Source organism: Callospermophilus lateralis, chromosome 3 (assembly GCF_048772815.1).
Source record: "Callospermophilus lateralis isolate mCalLat2 chromosome 3, mCalLat2.hap1, whole genome shotgun sequence".
Taxonomy (NCBI): domain Eukaryota; kingdom Metazoa; phylum Chordata; class Mammalia; order Rodentia; family Sciuridae; genus Callospermophilus; species Callospermophilus lateralis.
In genome coordinates this window covers 3,593,071-3,609,308 of record NC_135307.1, presented here as the reverse complement: position 1 = coordinate 3,609,308, position 16,238 = coordinate 3,593,071, and the positions used below count along the sequence as shown (strand labels likewise).

Below are 16,238 nucleotides of genomic sequence, written 5' to 3'. Positions count from 1 at the left end.
AAAGTGGATTTGATGGTTTGGAAGAGTGGAGTCTTGAAATAGGCAGTTTAGCTCAAGTAGAGAGAAGATGCCTGTAGAATATTAGAGATCTACTTGTGTCGAGGTGTGTCTATCATATAAATGAAAACTCACTTTAGCATACTTGAATTTTACATGGCGGTATCCCTGTGTATCTTTTAGGGTTTGATTTGGTATCCTGTGTCAAACAACAAAAACAATAGCTTAAGCAACAGAGACATGGATGAAATGAGCACCAGGTAGGCTGTCCTAGGTGGTCTTTGCCGCTGCCCTGTCATCAGGGATGCTCAGGCTGCTGCCACCTGCTGCACTACAAGCTGGCAGCCATCTCAGGGACTAGGTGGAACTCCAGTGGCAGCCACATGATCTTGTTCGAAGACAGCAGAAGTGAGAGAAGGGACATGCTACCTCCTTCAAGGCTGCCCCTTAAAGCATGTGCAACACTGCTCACGGTGCATTGGCCAGATCCTCTCTCTGTGGCTGCCCTGGCTGTGAGGGACTGGGGAATGTTGTCTTGCTCACAGTTCCAGGTGCATGAGCCCAAGAAGCTGGGGGAGAGTGGATGCTGGTCAACAGCCAGTAGATTCTGCAATAGCCAGGCCAGATTGCTTTATGTATCTGATTAAAGGTCTGTTTCTGTCATGTGCCACACAGACATGAAAACACTGGAAATGTCTTGGTCGCTTCCCCACCCCTGACAGCTTCTGACTTTGTCAGCAGATCTGAGGTTAAAGTCAGTACACTGAAACTTGGCTCTCTCTCGGCTTTTTGTGTGTATAATGAAGTAATGGTGCAGAAGAGTAGCTGCTGAGCCACCGGTTCTTCAGTGACCATCTAGGCCCCAATTTTAGAGTTCTTCATTCCCACCCTGTTACAAATGCTGGTTGTAGATCATGAACTTTGGATTTTGTGACCCTGTTATTTCCCAAGTTCTGTTGTTGAAAGATAGTGTGAACATGAGCTTCCTTTTTTCAGTTTGGCAGATGGTAGGTTTAAAAAAATAGGCAGGAAGAAGCTGGGCACAGTGGCTCACACCTGTAATCCCAGCAACTCAGGAGGCTGAGGGGGAGAGATCACAATTTTGAGGCCAGACTCAGCAACTTAGTGAGATCCTGTCTCAAAAAATAAAAAGGGCTGGGGATGTGGCTCAGTGATAGAATGCCGCTGGGTTCAGTCCTCAGTACTGGGATGGCTGGAAGGGGAGGAACTAAAAGCCCACCTCCTGGAGTTTGGAGTGGATGAATGAATTTACTGGTAATTGAATTCGGGGTACTTTACTACTAAGCTGCATCCCCAGTCCTTTTTACTTATTTTTAAATTTTGGGATAGGGTCTCACCAATTGCTGAGGCTGACTTCAAACTTGGGATACTCCCACCTCAGCTTCCCACTTTGAGTTTCAAGTTGTAGACCTAGAAGTAATGTAGTTTCTGTGCTGGCACAGGAGAGGGGCATGATCTGCAGAGGGACTAGGCTGAGGCCAGTTGACTCCCTGCTTTTTTTTTTTCTTTCTTTCTTTTCCCTTATTACTAGGGATTGAACCCAGGGGTGCTCTACCCCTGAGCTATATTCCCAGCCCTTTTAGTTTTTGAGACAGGGTCTTGCTGAGTTGCCCAGGCTGGCCTTGAACTTGCAATCCTCCTGTCTCAGCCTCCCAAGTGACTGGGATCATGGGTGTGCACTGCTGTGCCTGGCTTCTCACCCCTTTTTTGCCTTTATGTTCCTTGCAGCTTGCTGAGAACAGCTTTAGGTAGGTCTGCCCCCAGGTGCCAGTGAGTACACAGCTGGCAGAGATCTGGAGCAGCCAGCAGATTGTGCAGCAAACATAAGCTAGTGAACATGCTGGTGCCTTCTGATGCTCTGTGGTGGCTAGAAACTCCTCCCGTATATGGAAGGAGGTCTAATGCCCCCCTTCCTGATTCTACCACCAGCCCCTCACTTACCTGTGCTTGGGACACCCGCTTTCATGTGGAAAGTGCCCATGTGGAGGTAGATTGCAGCTGTGTCAAGAGAGTAGATGTGTGCCTATTGATAATCACCTTGAGGTGTTCTCATGTAAAAAGAATTGGTGTATTTTGTAAATGTGAGCACGTGATAACTTAGACCCCGGAGTGTTGTTTGTGGCTGAATTGCATGTGAATTGAAGGAGATACCTGCAGGTGTCAGTTAGAGCTGCTCTCAGGTACTCAAGTGGATAGGAGGGGCTCTTGTTGGCTGTTGTCCGATAGTATTTCTTCTGTCCAGGTTATGATGGCCTTGTCAAATCACCTAAATGCTGTTGAGTCAGAGAAACAGAAACTACGTGCGCAGGTTCGTCGCCTGTGCCAGGAGAATCAGTGGCTGCGGGATGAGCTGGCCAACACACAACAGAAGTTACAGAAGAGTGAGCAGTCCGTGGCTCAGCTGGAGGAAGAAAAGAAACACCTGGAATTTATGAACCAGCTCAAAAAGTATGACGATGACATTTCCCCCTCGGTGAGTGAGTGGCTCTGTCCTGAGATGGTGCTGATGTGCACTACAGCTGGGGGCTGTGAATGGAGGCTCAGCAAGGGGTAGATGTCCTATCATGTCTTTCTTGTGTGTTTTTAGAACAGTGATCAGAAAGTGTAAAGGACGTTTTGTAAATACCAGGCCTTGCATCACCAAGTTCTGCTCCACTGCTCCTGACATTCCCTGCCCTCATGGGCTGGCTTCCATACCCACTGGTGCTGGGTCAGCAGGGCCAGTACCACCATCTGAAGTCCAACTCTGGGCTTGTCCTTGACCTCGTCTTTGACCTCATCCTTGATGCCCGCCTAGGACACTGCCAGGTCTTCCTGCTGCCTCTCTTGTGCCTCCTAGGCCTCCCTAGCCAGCTCACCTTTCCCTTCCTGGAATGTCAGGGTGCCTCAGGGGTCTTGTTTCTTTTTTATGTTGGCTCTCTTTGAGTATTCATCCGACTCTCAATTATTTTTCTTCCACCATTTATTTCTGATTCAGTTAGCTTCTTTTTTATTTTGGAATAATATGTTAGATTGGGAGAATAGTTGAAAAGACAGTGAAGAGAATTCCCCAATCCCCTTTACTTAGTTCTCTCCAACCTTGACATTTTATATCAGCATACGTTTTTCTTTTTCTTTTTTTTTTTTAAATATTTATCTAGTTGTAGATGAATATACAATAGCTTTATTTATTTTTATGTGGTGCTGAGGATCGAATCCAGTGCCTCATACATGTGAGGCAAGCGCTTTATCACTGAGCTCCAGCTCCAGCCCCAGCATTCGTTTTTCAAAACCAAGAAATTAACATTGATATGCTACTTTTGAGTAAACTGTAGACTTTATTGGAATGTTGTCAGTCCTTCCAGTAGTAGATCCTCTCTGTTCCAGAATCCCACCTCTAGAACTTTACAGAGTATTTGGAACTGGATTTTATTTTATGCCTCTCTGGGTGCCAGACATAGTCACATGCATGATCAGTGTACAGTGAGTTCCACATTGGTGTCCCTAGTTGGAACCCTTGTCCTAAGACCCCTGGAGCATCCTTGTGTGGAACACCAGCAAACCTGCACTTGCCTTCTACTTGGGTCACCATGACAAAATACCACAGGAGGTGGGAATCTGAGATCAGGATGTCAGCAGTGTTGTTCTGGTCAGGGCTCTCTTCCTGCCTCGCAGTTACCTTCTTGCTTGCCCTTGCATGGTGGGTGGAAAGAATACATATAAACCAACTCACTGGGTCCTCTTCTCATGAGGACACGCGTTGTATCATGAGCCTCACACTTTGGCTCCTCTAGCTCTAGTCCCCAGGGGAAATAGTTGAGGTGATATCATTCTGATTTGTTAGACTTACTCTGTCCCCCTTAGGTCTCCTAGGTCAAGGCGGGAATCAGATGTTTTGATTTAGACTGCTATGGGAATAAAAGTTCATGGTGTCAGCCAGTGATTTACCTGCAACACTGAAGAGTGTTGAGAAAGGGGGCTTCTCAAAGACTTTAAGCTCTTTATTTTGAAAAAAATTCAGACTTGGAGAAGACATGTTTAGAGCTGACTCTCATGAGCTATTGTTCCTTCTGAACCTTTGGAGTAGGAGGCAGGCACATCATGCGCTGCCCCCTGCTGCTTCTGGGTGCAGTTCTCTAGTGAGGCTGTTCTCCCGTAGAAGCCCAGGGCCAGGGCTGGTTCAAGCACTCTAACACGACTGGGCACTTTTTCTACTCTGCAGCCTGGATTCCTCTCTGCTAATTGTCTCAGCAGTGTCTTTCCCGTCGTATTGTCACGGCATCCTGGATCCAGTTTGGGACTGTGTGTTGCACACTGTTGTCCCCACTTTTTAGCCCTCATTCATTTGCAGCAGCCCTCAGTCATTTTTTGTCTCTAGTGACCTTGGTGTCTTAGTGCGGCCCAGCCACTTTAGCCAGTTTGGGTCTGTGTCATGTTTGGATTCTGTACTCCCAGAGGTACACTCTAAAAGTACGTGAATTTACCAGGTTTCACCTCCCAGCAGCAGTGTCTGCTGCCCAATGACTGCTAACACCTTACCTGGGCCAGCCACTATCTGTTCCCTCATCCAGGATGCACTACCAGCGGTCTGTGGGGAGGCGGAATCATAGAGCAGAGACCGATAGCTCCCACCTGCTCTCTGGGCTCTTGCAGTGGAGCAGTGGTGGGTAGAAACAGAGAGTTCAAGGTGTGGCTTGTATGTGGTTGTATGGAGGTTCTCCATAGTAGTCTGTTTGCAAATAAGATTTTATTTCAAGTAAGCCTTGCTCTGCTTTGCTGGAGCCGCCTTAGAGCACAGGTGAAGAATTGGAGGCAGAGAAGTGTAGCTGTCTGTCTTATCAAACCCTGGCCTGTATTTAAGTGTTCTGGTGTCTACTCTCTCGAGCACTTCATTATTCTGTTGAACTGATAGGTGAGCCACATGGCTGGTGACTCTATGTGAGCTTAAACACTGCCAATCTCTCCTAAGATTTTTAGTTAAATGAATTTTATGTTATAGATTTTCAGGCAGGATGTCTACTGCTGTAGAATAAGAGATGCTTTGGGTCTCTTTTGTAGGAGGACAAGGACACTGATTCTTCCAAAGAGCCCCTGGATGATCTCTTCCCAAATGACGAGGACGAGCCAGGCCAAGGAAGTGAGTGGCGAGTAGTGTGGTTCATCATGCAGTCTACTGGAGTTCACTTTCTCTCCGAGGATGCTCCTGACAGTCAGTGGGAGCCGTAGCACAAAAGCCTCAGCACACTCGATTGTTTTTGTCCCCTAAAGGTGTTTGGGGCTATGGTGGTGCATAGGCTGGACCCTAAGAACCAAATGTACACTCATGGCGCAGGTGTGGCCTGCGGGTCCTTGCAGGTAGAAGAGGTTGGAGTTACTTCTTCCTATCAGTTTTACAGCCAGGAAGTCTGATGCAATTAGCAGCAGACAGGGCACCGTCCCTGTCAGGCTGAGGTTCTTTCCCATCTTGCCCAGGGGATATTTGCAGGTTGAATTGGCATAGAGCTAACTTGAATCAGAGGTAGTGGAAAAATGTCAAACTAACTGCCTTCTGTGTAGCTGTCCTGCCAGCCCTCTGAACTGTGCTTTCTCTGTGCAGTCCAGCAGCAGCATAGCAGTGCTGCCGCTGCTGCCCAGCAGGGTGGCTACGAGATCCCGGCGCGGCTACGCACACTCCACAACCTGGTGATCCAGTATGCCTCGCAGGGGCGCTACGAGGTGGCTGTGCCGCTCTGCAAACAGGCCCTGGAGGATCTGGAGAAGACTTCAGGCCATGACCACCCTGATGTGGCCACCATGCTCAACATCCTGGCCCTGGTGTACAGGCTAGTCCTTAGGTTTCTATGCTGAATTGTACCTGGAGATGACTTTTTTTGGTACTGGGGATTGAACCCAGAGGCATTTAACCACTGAGTCACATTCCTAGCCCTTTCTGTTTTTCATTTTGAGACAAGGTCTAAGTTGCTTAGGGTCTCACTAAGTTGCTGAGGCTGATCTCAAACTTGTGATCCTCCTGCCTTAGCCTCCCAAGCTGCAGGGATTATAGACATGTGCCTCCCTGCCTATCTGAAGATAACTTTTTAATCAGCTTGCCCCTTAAAATATGTTTTATAAATTTGTGTGAGCTACTTTCCAATCTTATCATCTGCTTCTCTTCAAATAGCCAGGGGTTACATACAAAATATTTAGTGAACTCTGTGGCAAGGGTCTCACTAAGCTGGAATAGGCATTGCCAGTGTTTATCCACCTGGGTCAGCCTTGGTTTTTTTTTTTTTTTTTTTTTTTTTTTGGTGGTGCTGAGGATGGAACCCAGGGACTGGTGCATGGTGTGTGCTGGGCAAACATTCTACCACTGTGCCACACCCCAGTTCTTTTTTTTTTTTTTTTTTAATATTTTTTTTAATTGTAGATGGACACAATATTTTTATTTGTTCATTTATTTTTTTTTTGTGGTGTTGAGGATCGAATCCAGGGCCTCACACCTGCAAGGCAAGCACTCTACCACTGAGCTACAGTCCCAGCCCAATCCCAGCCCTTTTTTAATTTTTATTTTGAGACAGGTCTCACCAAACTTCCCAGCTTGGCCTTGAATATACGATCCCCCTATTTTTTGCCTCCCTGAGTAGCTGGGATTGCTTTGGAATGCCCCTGTGCTTTTAGAGTGAATTCCTAAGATGGGCCAGTGTGTAAATCATACTGCTGAACTACTTTTCAGGGGACAGTGCTGTTTGTCCTCCTGCTGCAGTATCTCCTATCTGGGTGGTGTTAGTCAACTGTCTTTTTGTTTTAATTGGTATTTCTGAGTCATGCATATTCTCCTGTGAATTTCTGTGTGACTTGCCCATTTCTTCTCTTAGGATTTTAATGCTTTTAGTTCTGCCTTTGTTTTCATTTTGCATCTGAATTTCTGGTGGACTCTTCAAGTCCCACTATGCTGGGCCCTGCTCCTAAAGCTCCTGGCCAGGTGGGTCTGGGTGGGTCTGGCCTTTGGACAAGCAAGCTCCAGCTGTGTTGATGCTGCTGGCTGGCCTGGCTTGGATGTTGAAGTCCATTCCTACTCATGCCAAACGTGGGCTCCACCCTTTTTAGACTGCCTCCGGTATTCTGTGTGGGGCTGCTGGCCCACGTAGCACAGTAGGGCAAGGTAGCAGTGTTGTTTCCATGGTCTAGAGGAGAGGCCAAGTTCAGAAACTAGTCAGGTGTGACCCAGAGCTTACCTTGCCCCAGTGCATGAATTTTTCTCTTTTTCTGTCACAACTAGATTGTTTTAACAACAACAACAGCAACAACAACAAAACACACACACGCACATATATATATATCTATATCTATCTATATCTATGTCTCTCTCTATATATATACTCACACACACATACCTGCACACACATACTACATACACATATACATATATATTTTTCTATATATTGAATTATATATTTGGAGCTTAACTTTAATTTCTATAGTTCCAAAATTACATTTAAAAGGAGTTAGGAGACTGGCTATAGCTCAGTGTTAGAACACGTACATGTGTGGCATGCATCAGGCCCTGGGTCTAGTGCCAGCACCATTAGGTAGGTAGGTAGGTGGGTGGATGGGTAGGTAGGTGGGTGGATGGGTAGGTAGGTGGGTAAGGATGTTGGTAGGTAGGAGGGTGGGTAGGTAGTTGGGTGGGTTTAGTAACCCACACCGGGACACTTATGATGTGTTTTTGATTCAGGGATCAGAACAAATACAAAGATGCAGCGAATCTGCTGAATGATGCCTTGGCCATCCGTGAGAAGACGCTGGGCAAGGATCACCCTGCGGTTTGTATATCTGGTTCTTTTGATCTTTTTACACTTTTTTTTTTTGCCCAGTGTGATTTTTGTCCGGCTCACCCAGTGTCACACTCAACACCGAGGGCTGAGAGCCGATTCCCAGGTGTACAGGTAGGGCTCTGCCTGGCAGCAGGCAAGCTCTGGTGCTCACGTACCAGTCACTCCTGATTTGTGGATCACTACTCCTCACCTGACTCACCAGACATACTCTCTCACCCTAAATCAAATTGCATGTCCTCTTCTAGATTTGTTTCTCAAGAGTCTGTTTTTTTTTTTTTTTTATTAAAATCTGGTCAGATTTGCAGAGATCTATTTGTGACTTTTGGAGAAATTTAAAAAAATCAAGGTTAAGTTGATGTTGATTTATTTAATCTTAGAACTGTGTTCTGCTGTGCTGTGTGTTGTGAGTGGTGTGAGCAAATCACTGTTCTGTGGTTCTGAAATCACATTCCCATCAGTGATGAGTGCTTTGCTGTGGTGTGGAGCATGCCCGGGTCTGCTAGGTGTGTGGCTGTTGCTCCTGATGTCTCTTACCTACGGTCCTTGTGTCCTCCTATGTTGGCAGGTGGCTGCGACCCTGAATAACCTCGCTGTCCTGTATGGTAAACGAGGGAAATACAAAGAGGCTGAGCCATTGTGTAAGAGGGCCCTGGAGATCAGAGAAAAGGTGCGGAACAATGAAGAACTCGTATTCTCTGAGATTCAGTTTTTTTGTGTTTTGAAAAGATTTTTGTTTTAAATTTTGAGAAAGAGCACTGTGATGGGTCATTGCTGATCATTTACTGAAAATAACTCATTTATAAAGGTTGATAAGCTGGGCATGGTGGGCAGGGTGGTTCAGATATTTACTCTATAGTCCAACACTTGGGAGGCTGGAGCAGGAAGATCCCTTGAACCCAGGATTTCAAGACCTGCCTGGGCAATATAGCGAGTCCCCCTCTGAAAAAAATAAAAAGATAGCTTCCCAACAGAGCCTCGTTGACCCAGTCAGAGTGTGAGGCCCATTTAGGGGAGTGTTCAGGATGGCACAGTCCCAAATGGCCCAGAGACAAGGGGCTCCTAAGTTGCACTGAACAGTGTTTGTGCTTCTCAGTAAGTTCACTCCATGTTCCTCTTACAGCTTAAAAAGTGGAGTGATTATGTTAGGACTGAAGACAACTCGGAGCTCTAGGCCAGGTCAGTGCCATGGGTATTTATTAGTGGCTGCTCCAGTTCATGGTGCTCGATATTGAACTGTGCTGGGTGTGATGGTGCACACTGTAATCCCAGCAACTTAGGAGGCTGAGGCAGGAGGTTTTCAAGTTCAAGTCCATCCTGGGCAAGTCCTTTTCTCAAAATAAAAAGGACTGGCAGTGTAGCTCAGTGGTAGCATGCCCCTGGCTTCAGTCTCCACCATGACACACACATAAAAAAACCCCGAAACCAAAAACAAACAAATAGAAACTAAAACTAGAAACTACTGTGGTGGTCTCTGCAGCACTGTATGAGTGCGTCCAGATGCCGTGGAACCTGGTGTCAGGCCTGTCCTGGGTACCTAAGAGTAAGTAATAGCTTAACTTGGCATTTTTTGTGATTGTTTATCAGTCATGCTGAGAGATTAATCACTTAATTTTGAGTCATGGCAAGGATTTTGGGGAGAAAGTGAAAGGGAGCTCGTGGCTTGGTTGTGTAGGTGATATTTTGTCATGCTGTCATCACATGATACCTTATAAAAGAAAATGGACAGTTGAGTTGGCTGAGGTCCAGATCAGAGTACACAAAGGTAGCAAGGATCATGAGCTCTATAAGATCATCTGCCAGTTGAGCTGGATGTGGCAGTGCATACCCATAGTCTCAGTTGCACAGGAGGCTAAGATGGGAGGCTCTGGGCAACACAGTGAGACCCTGTCTCAAAGAAGAAATAAAAGATCTTCCAAGTTTATTCAGATATTTACTCTTCAATTTATTCAGAGCCCCTTGCTTGGTTAGAGTCCCTGCCTCGTTGCACCATCCACTAGTCAGACCTGGGGACCAGGGGCCCATCATCTGTAGATGAAGCAGTGGGAGAGGAGTGGGCAGGCTTAGGGCATGGCTTTCCAGAGGAGGTCAGTGTTTGAACTGCATTTTGGATAGGTGAGTTCAGTTTCCTGAGCAGGGAGAAGTGGGGGTGTGAAGGGTGCAGGGTTGTGTGCTGTCTGGGGACTGTGTGCGAGAGGCACAGAGCTGAGGACTATGCTGTCAAGTTCAGGGAGCCTCAGAGCATGTCTTCACTCTTCTGCACCTGGCACCTCTCTAGCCAGGGTCCTGTGACAGGATTGATGGACAGGGTGGAGGGTGTGGTGGGCTATGTCTTCCTGGGTGGGTCTGGCAGTAAAGGATGAGGAGAGGGTTTTGGGTCATGAGATTCCCCAGAGAGAAGAGAACAGCCAGGTGACGTGCTCCCGAGGCAGTGGGGATGGGGCGAAGGCTCCCTGGCCTTGGATGTGGGGTCTCCTCTCTAGGGCTGAAGAGGGCCCTGCAGGATGAGTCATGGGAGCAGGGAGGCTAGAGAAGAGGGCCCAAGCAGCTGGGAGAGCATTTGGGCTCAGGTAAAGCAAGCCTTTGTGAAGCCCAGCTCTCTGTTTTCACAGTGTAGTGGGCAGTAATTTGCCTGCGGGAGGCTTGTCACAGGAAGTGAGCACTTAAAAGCAGCCAAGGAAAATCAGCACAGTCCTTCCTGCCCTCTGGTTATTTTTGTTTTGTGGCATGGGAGCCATTTAAGGATTTTTAAGTCTGGATGTGGAACTCAGCCATGTTTATGATTTAGAAGGATCCTTCCTATAGGAGGGTGGTGACACGGCTAATGTTTCCATTTTTCCCAGGTTCTAGGAAAGGATCACCCTGATGTTGCTAAGCAGTTAAATAACCTGGCCTTACTGTGCCAGAACCAGGGCAAATATGAAGAAGTAGAATATTATTACCAGAGAGCCCTGGAGATCTACCAGACAAAATTGGGACCCGACGACCCCAATGTGGCCAAGACGAAAAACAACCTGGTATGTTACAGATGTGGTTGGGCATGTTCTGCACACCTGTAATCCCAGCTGCTTGGAGGCTGAGGCAAGAGGATTGCAAATTCAAGGCCAGCCTGGGGAATTTAGCAAAACCCTGTCTCAAAATAAGGATAAATTAAAATTTAAAAAAAAAGATAAAAAGTGGGCTGGGGTATAGCTCAGTGATGGAATTCTTGATTAGCATGCTCAGAGACCTTGGTTCAATCCCAGAACTGAAAATAAAACAATACAAATGTTTTGTTATTTCACCTGTAGATGAAAATGTTTGTTTTATTTACATGTGAAGGACACTAAAATATTTTATTTTAAGGCATCCTGCTACCTGAAACAAGGAAAGTTCAAGCAAGCAGAAACATTGTACAAAGAGATTCTCACTCGTGCACATGAGCGGGAGTTTGGTTCTGTGGATGGTAAGAAAGCTTTCATGTATTAAAAAGTGTGATTTCTAACTATGCAATACCCAGTTCTCACAGTGTTTTCTAGATAGAAGTTGCTTTGAATCTCATGGTTTTCTAAATGAGAAGAGAGCATGGGTCAATCAAGTGTCCATTCACGTGTTTGCTTGTTCAAGTGTCCATTGCTCAGTAAGTGTGGTGAGAGCCCTGCATGTGCTTTGCTGGGTTTCCTTGGTAGCTCTGAGAAGACCTTCCTTGCTGAGGAACTTAGGGCCCCTACTTCTTAAGTCTTCCCTTGCTGCTGCTCAAGTCTGTTTTCTTTATCCACAGCCTGTACATACTAGCTTAGAGCACCTTGCTGCAGCCTCCACTCTGCCTAGGGCACTTCTGTGACCCCAGCAGCCCAGCCTGTTGGCAATGTAACCTGCCATTTGTCTGTCTCAAAGAGCCAGGCCATATCCCCTTTAGATTCTGTCAAGTATTGCAAGTGCTTAAGACACAGTTGTAGATTAAATATTTTACTGAATTTAAACTGCTCAGTTAAATAATTGTGTTAGTTTTCCCTCACTGGGTGTTACCCAGGCTTCAGGATAGGGCCAGTTGGTGGTATGGCATGCAGGGACTGCAGAATGTGGGTCATTGATGCACATGGAGTGTTTTTTTTTGACTGCTAAGGCACTTTTTATATAAATGTGTTGCATCCTAGAAAAAGAATTTCAGTATTTTCCTTCTTCATGGCATGGAAACAGGTGGTTCTGCCATTTCCTGGGTCTCTGTGTCACAGCTGGAACTGGTCATTCCATGATGTAACTTGGACTTCCCCAGCAGTTCCCCAGCTCTACCAGTGTCTTGTGTGAGACTTGTGAGTGTAACCTGCCTCTTGGCCACAGTGAGATGTGGGCTGATGGTGCTGGAGTGTGGGCCTGAGCGCTGTTCTAGGGGCATCAGCAGCACGTGTCTGTGCTTCATCAAAGCTGTGTGGGACAGCTGCCAGAAGCGTGTTACTTTTTCCTTTTACAGATTTTCTAGAAACCACTTTGGAAACATTTTTCAAGAATGTACTTTGTAGCCAAGTGCCATGGTGCAGGCCTGTAATCCCAGAGGCTCCGGTGGCTGAGGCAGGAGGATCAAGAGTTCAAAGCCAGCCTCAGCAAAACTCAGTGAGACTGTCTCTAAATAAAATACAAAATAGGGCTGGGAATTTGGCTCAGTGGTTGAGTACTCCTGAGTTCAATCCCCAGTCACCCCCACCCCCCCAAAAAAAAGAAGGGAAAAAACCCCACAAAGAACGTACTTTGTTTCTCCGCTAGTGAGTGGGGTGGTCAGTCTGCTGCGGAGGCTGCAATAGGTCCTGGATTTGCCAGGCCAGGAGGTCTGGTGTAGCCATGTGGCAGGACTGACTGTCCCGCTTGCTTGGAGTGTCACAGTTCACAGGGAGCATTCTGACTTACCAGCCACAGAGGTGCCAGGTCATCTCTCCTGATGCTCCTTTTCAAAAGTTCCCCTGGAGTTAAGTGATTTCTTGGATTTGCTGTCTGCTGCTGCTCAGGGTAGTCATGGGCAGTTTAGTTAGTCGGGCTCAAGTTTAAAGCAGTTTTCTTTACCGAGTTTATTCTCCATGCAAATCCTAAAACACAGGACAGAAAGGCCTTTTCATAAGCCTCATTTTTAAGATTCTTTTTTCTTTTGTGGCGTGGGTTCATTGTCTAGTGGGAGGTATTCTTGTTCTGAGCAGTTGGGACTTCGAAGGAATATTGATTTATATCTTTTCTGCTTTTGCTCCCAAATTCTTCTACTTTTTCTCAGACTTAGGTTTAATGTGAGGTGCTCAACTTCTGAGTGCTTCCAGTATGACGTGAGCCTGCATCTGTTGGGTTGTTTGGCCAGGCACTTGCCTGGAATGCTTCTGCATCTCCTCCAGCATGAACTTGATCTGTCCAAGTTGTAAGGAGTAATACTGAAGAAGCGTTGTCCACAAACCTTGCAGTCACTGAGACCTAACAATTTCTGCTCACTGGGCTCTTGCTCTGCGGCTTACCAAATGTTGTTATTCTTCCCCAGATGAAAACAAGCCCATCTGGATGCACGCTGAGGAAAGGGAAGAATGCAAAGTAAGGCTGGTTGAGCGGAGGGATGTGGGTGCTCGGCCCTCACAGCCTTCATGTTAACTCTCTGTTACGGTTTAGGGAAAGCAGAAGGACGGGTCGTCTTTTGGAGAGTACGGAGGCTGGTACAAAGCCTGCAAAGTTGACAGGTGGGTCTGGTCAGCCAAAGATCTGCACTATAGAGAGGTGCTGCAGGGCTGTAGGTCAGATGTGGGGATGTCCCCAGTGTTGGGTAGTCCCAGATTTCCCCCAGTTCCATTCATGAAATCCCACCATCTCTGCTAGTGGATTATTTGTATGCACACAGCCCACTATGGAAGAGTGGGTCTGCCCACTGCTGCTCTGTCAAGGAAAACCACCCAGTGGAAGGAAGTGTGGGACTTAAATGAGGAGAACAGTACCGAGGCAGCCTTGCAGCTCCCAGGGCGGATGTGCAGCAGATCTCAGAAGGCCAACACTTGGAAAGCCTTCCCCAGCTGCTCAGGGCATGCTGATACACGCCCGCTTTGCCCTTGTGGCTCTGGGGGTGAGTCTCCCAAGCCTGTGGTCACCTGCACTCACATGCAGCAGGGCTGCCATGGCCCATCAGAGCAGTGCCCCTCGTCTGCTTCTATCTCCCTGTCTCAACTTCCTCCTTCTCGAAGACTCAGCTCCCCTCTTGTCTATTTCAGGAAAATAGACAGTACATGACAAGCACATCTCTTCTTCCTACCCCCTGAGCACTGGTCTTACAGATATGGGAGTGTACTGGAAAGGCCCGACATTGATGAGGGAAAACAGCTCTCACAGTACTCATCCATACTGCAATGCTGCGGGGTTTGCTGACATAATAGACCTTCCTGTTAGGAGTCCACCTTGTCTGCAGTCTCCTCTTGCTTCTTTAACTCACACCTGTCATTAGCTGATGAGCCTCTGATGAGACAGGAGGTTATGACTGCAACATGGCAACCTGCCCTCAATCCTGCCTAGCACAGGCTGAGCTCTGTTTCCAGCGGCATGTGCTGACCCCTGAATAGGCCAGCTACATGCCTCTGTGGTGGCCAGGGGCCCATCAGCAGCCAGGCCCTGGATGGCTTCAGCGTCTGCCTGCTGTGAGCTTTGCTGGAAGCAGCAGGGTCTGACGGCGTTGGCAGCAGGCCTATTTGGGCTGGAAGTGCTCTTCAGAACGTTGCGGTTGAAGGAAGAACATGTCCCATGGCGTCCCCTGCCAGCAGACTGTGGGTGACTCCTGCTTGCCCTCTGTGCCCAGGGCACTGACAGTGAAGCAGGCTGTGCAGCGGGAAGGGAAGCAAGGGCCTGGAATATGGCAGTACTCATCCTACTGCAGTGCTGTGGGGTTTTTCTAGGTTGCCTACCTGTGATGGTGGCCACCTAAGCCATGTCCCTAACAGTGCTGCATGTTGTATGCTTTTTTTTACAGCCCAACTGTTACAACTACTTTGAAAAACCTCGGAGCACTTTACCGACGTCAAGGGAAATTTGAAGCTGCAGAGACATTAGAAGAAGCCGCCATGAGGTCTCGTAAACAGGTGGGTCATCCTGCGATCAAAAGGAATGGAGTACAGACATCTGTGGCAGTGAGCCGTGAAACCTTCAGCTCTGAAGGACAGATGTAGGGTTCTGTCCAGGTGAAGCGAGGCAGAAAGCAGAGCTGGGGAGAGGAGTGGAGCAGTTGCAGTGGTAAAAGGCCCCTTTTGGGGTGGGGAAAGTTCCTGAACGAGATAACACAAAGCTGACAGTCACTGGCACTTGCCTACCTCTGGGTTACATACATTGCGTCTCTTTTTAAAGGAGTTAGATGAAAAAGATGACTGCTTCATAGTTTTCTTTTTTAACCTCTTATGAAATTTCCTAACTGTGCACACTAGAGATATCTATGGAGAGCAGCCCCTGTGTGTGCCCTGCACGGATTGGGCCATACACAGACTCCAGGGAGGGCGTCCCTTCGAACTGCCCCCTCTGTGGCATGGCTGCTGTGGAGGCTGGCTGTCCTCCAGTGGCAGCTGGCCATTGTCAGGTGGCCATTGTCAGAAGGCTGATAGCTTGGTTGGACCTTTTGCTACCTGATTAGTGGGAATTCTGTAAAGAAGCTCTTTGCTCCTCATCTAGGGATAAAACAACAGTGCTGAGACAGGAAAGATGCTTGTTTGTGCCTTTTAGCCACCAGTTCAGGAGTAAGGAGTTTTTTTTATGCAGAGTATGTGTGTACGTATGACCGTGGCAGTTTCTGTTTTGTATTTTTAGGGTTGGGGGACAGGTGTAGGTATTTTTTCTCTGACTGGAATACCTGTAGGCTATTTTTATAGTTGTGGTTTTACAGCCACTATTTTGCTGAGTGACGTGTCCTGTAGAGTAGTCTCACGGGTGAGGAGAGAGGACAACATACTTGTGAGTGTAGGCAGAAGCCTTTCTTCTCTGCCCTGCCCTAACCATGCTCTTCCTCCTGGGCCCTCTCCATTTGCAGCTGGTGTGCAGAACGCTTCCCTGTGTGAGGAGGGGTCCCAGGTGGGGCCTGGGGCAGGGTTGATATTAGTCCTGTGACAGGTGGTGGCACTGGGGTTAGGCAACATGTGATGTGTTTGGAGTGTGGAGCTGGGGGCTGAAGCAGTGCAGAGAAAGGACCTGGGAATGCTTCAAGTCCCTGTCTCTTCTGGGCTTGTACCTCAGAGGGAAGAAGCCACAGAAGGCAGGGAAGGGGCAATGTCCACAGCAGGACGCCAGACTTGCTGACTGTGACCCAGGCTGCAGGGGGTGCCATGGGGATCTCCGGCTGGGACTCCGTGCACTGGGCCTCATGTAGACACCAAGGAGGGGCTATGGACAGGAGAGGATGCGTGTTCGTTCCGCTGGTGACTCCCTTTTCTTATTTTAGTACTGGGGCTGGAGCCCAGTGCA

General features: G+C 47.7%; 1 protein-coding gene across 14 annotated transcripts in view; it reads left to right on the top strand.

The window, feature by feature from the left end:
• Klc1 (kinesin light chain 1) overlaps window positions 1-16,238 on the top strand; it is a 55,704-nt gene that overhangs the window by 22,114 nt on the left and 17,352 nt on the right. For all 14 annotated transcript variants that reach the window (XM_076849557.2, XM_076849564.2, XM_076849559.2 and 11 more), the window contains exons 3-12: window positions 2,261-2,491; window positions 5,056-5,134; window positions 5,594-5,819; window positions 7,712-7,799; window positions 8,377-8,478; window positions 10,652-10,825; window positions 11,154-11,253; window positions 13,300-13,349; window positions 13,425-13,492; window positions 14,764-14,872. In XM_076849557.2, the coding sequence (XP_076705672.1) occupies window positions 2,261-2,491; window positions 5,056-5,134; window positions 5,594-5,819; window positions 7,712-7,799; window positions 8,377-8,478; window positions 10,652-10,825; window positions 11,154-11,253; window positions 13,300-13,349; window positions 13,425-13,492; window positions 14,764-14,872 (1,227 nt within the window). The remainder of the gene's footprint in view (window positions 1-2,260; window positions 2,492-5,055; window positions 5,135-5,593; window positions 5,820-7,711; window positions 7,800-8,376; window positions 8,479-10,651; window positions 10,826-11,153; window positions 11,254-13,299; window positions 13,350-13,424; window positions 13,493-14,763; window positions 14,873-16,238) is intronic.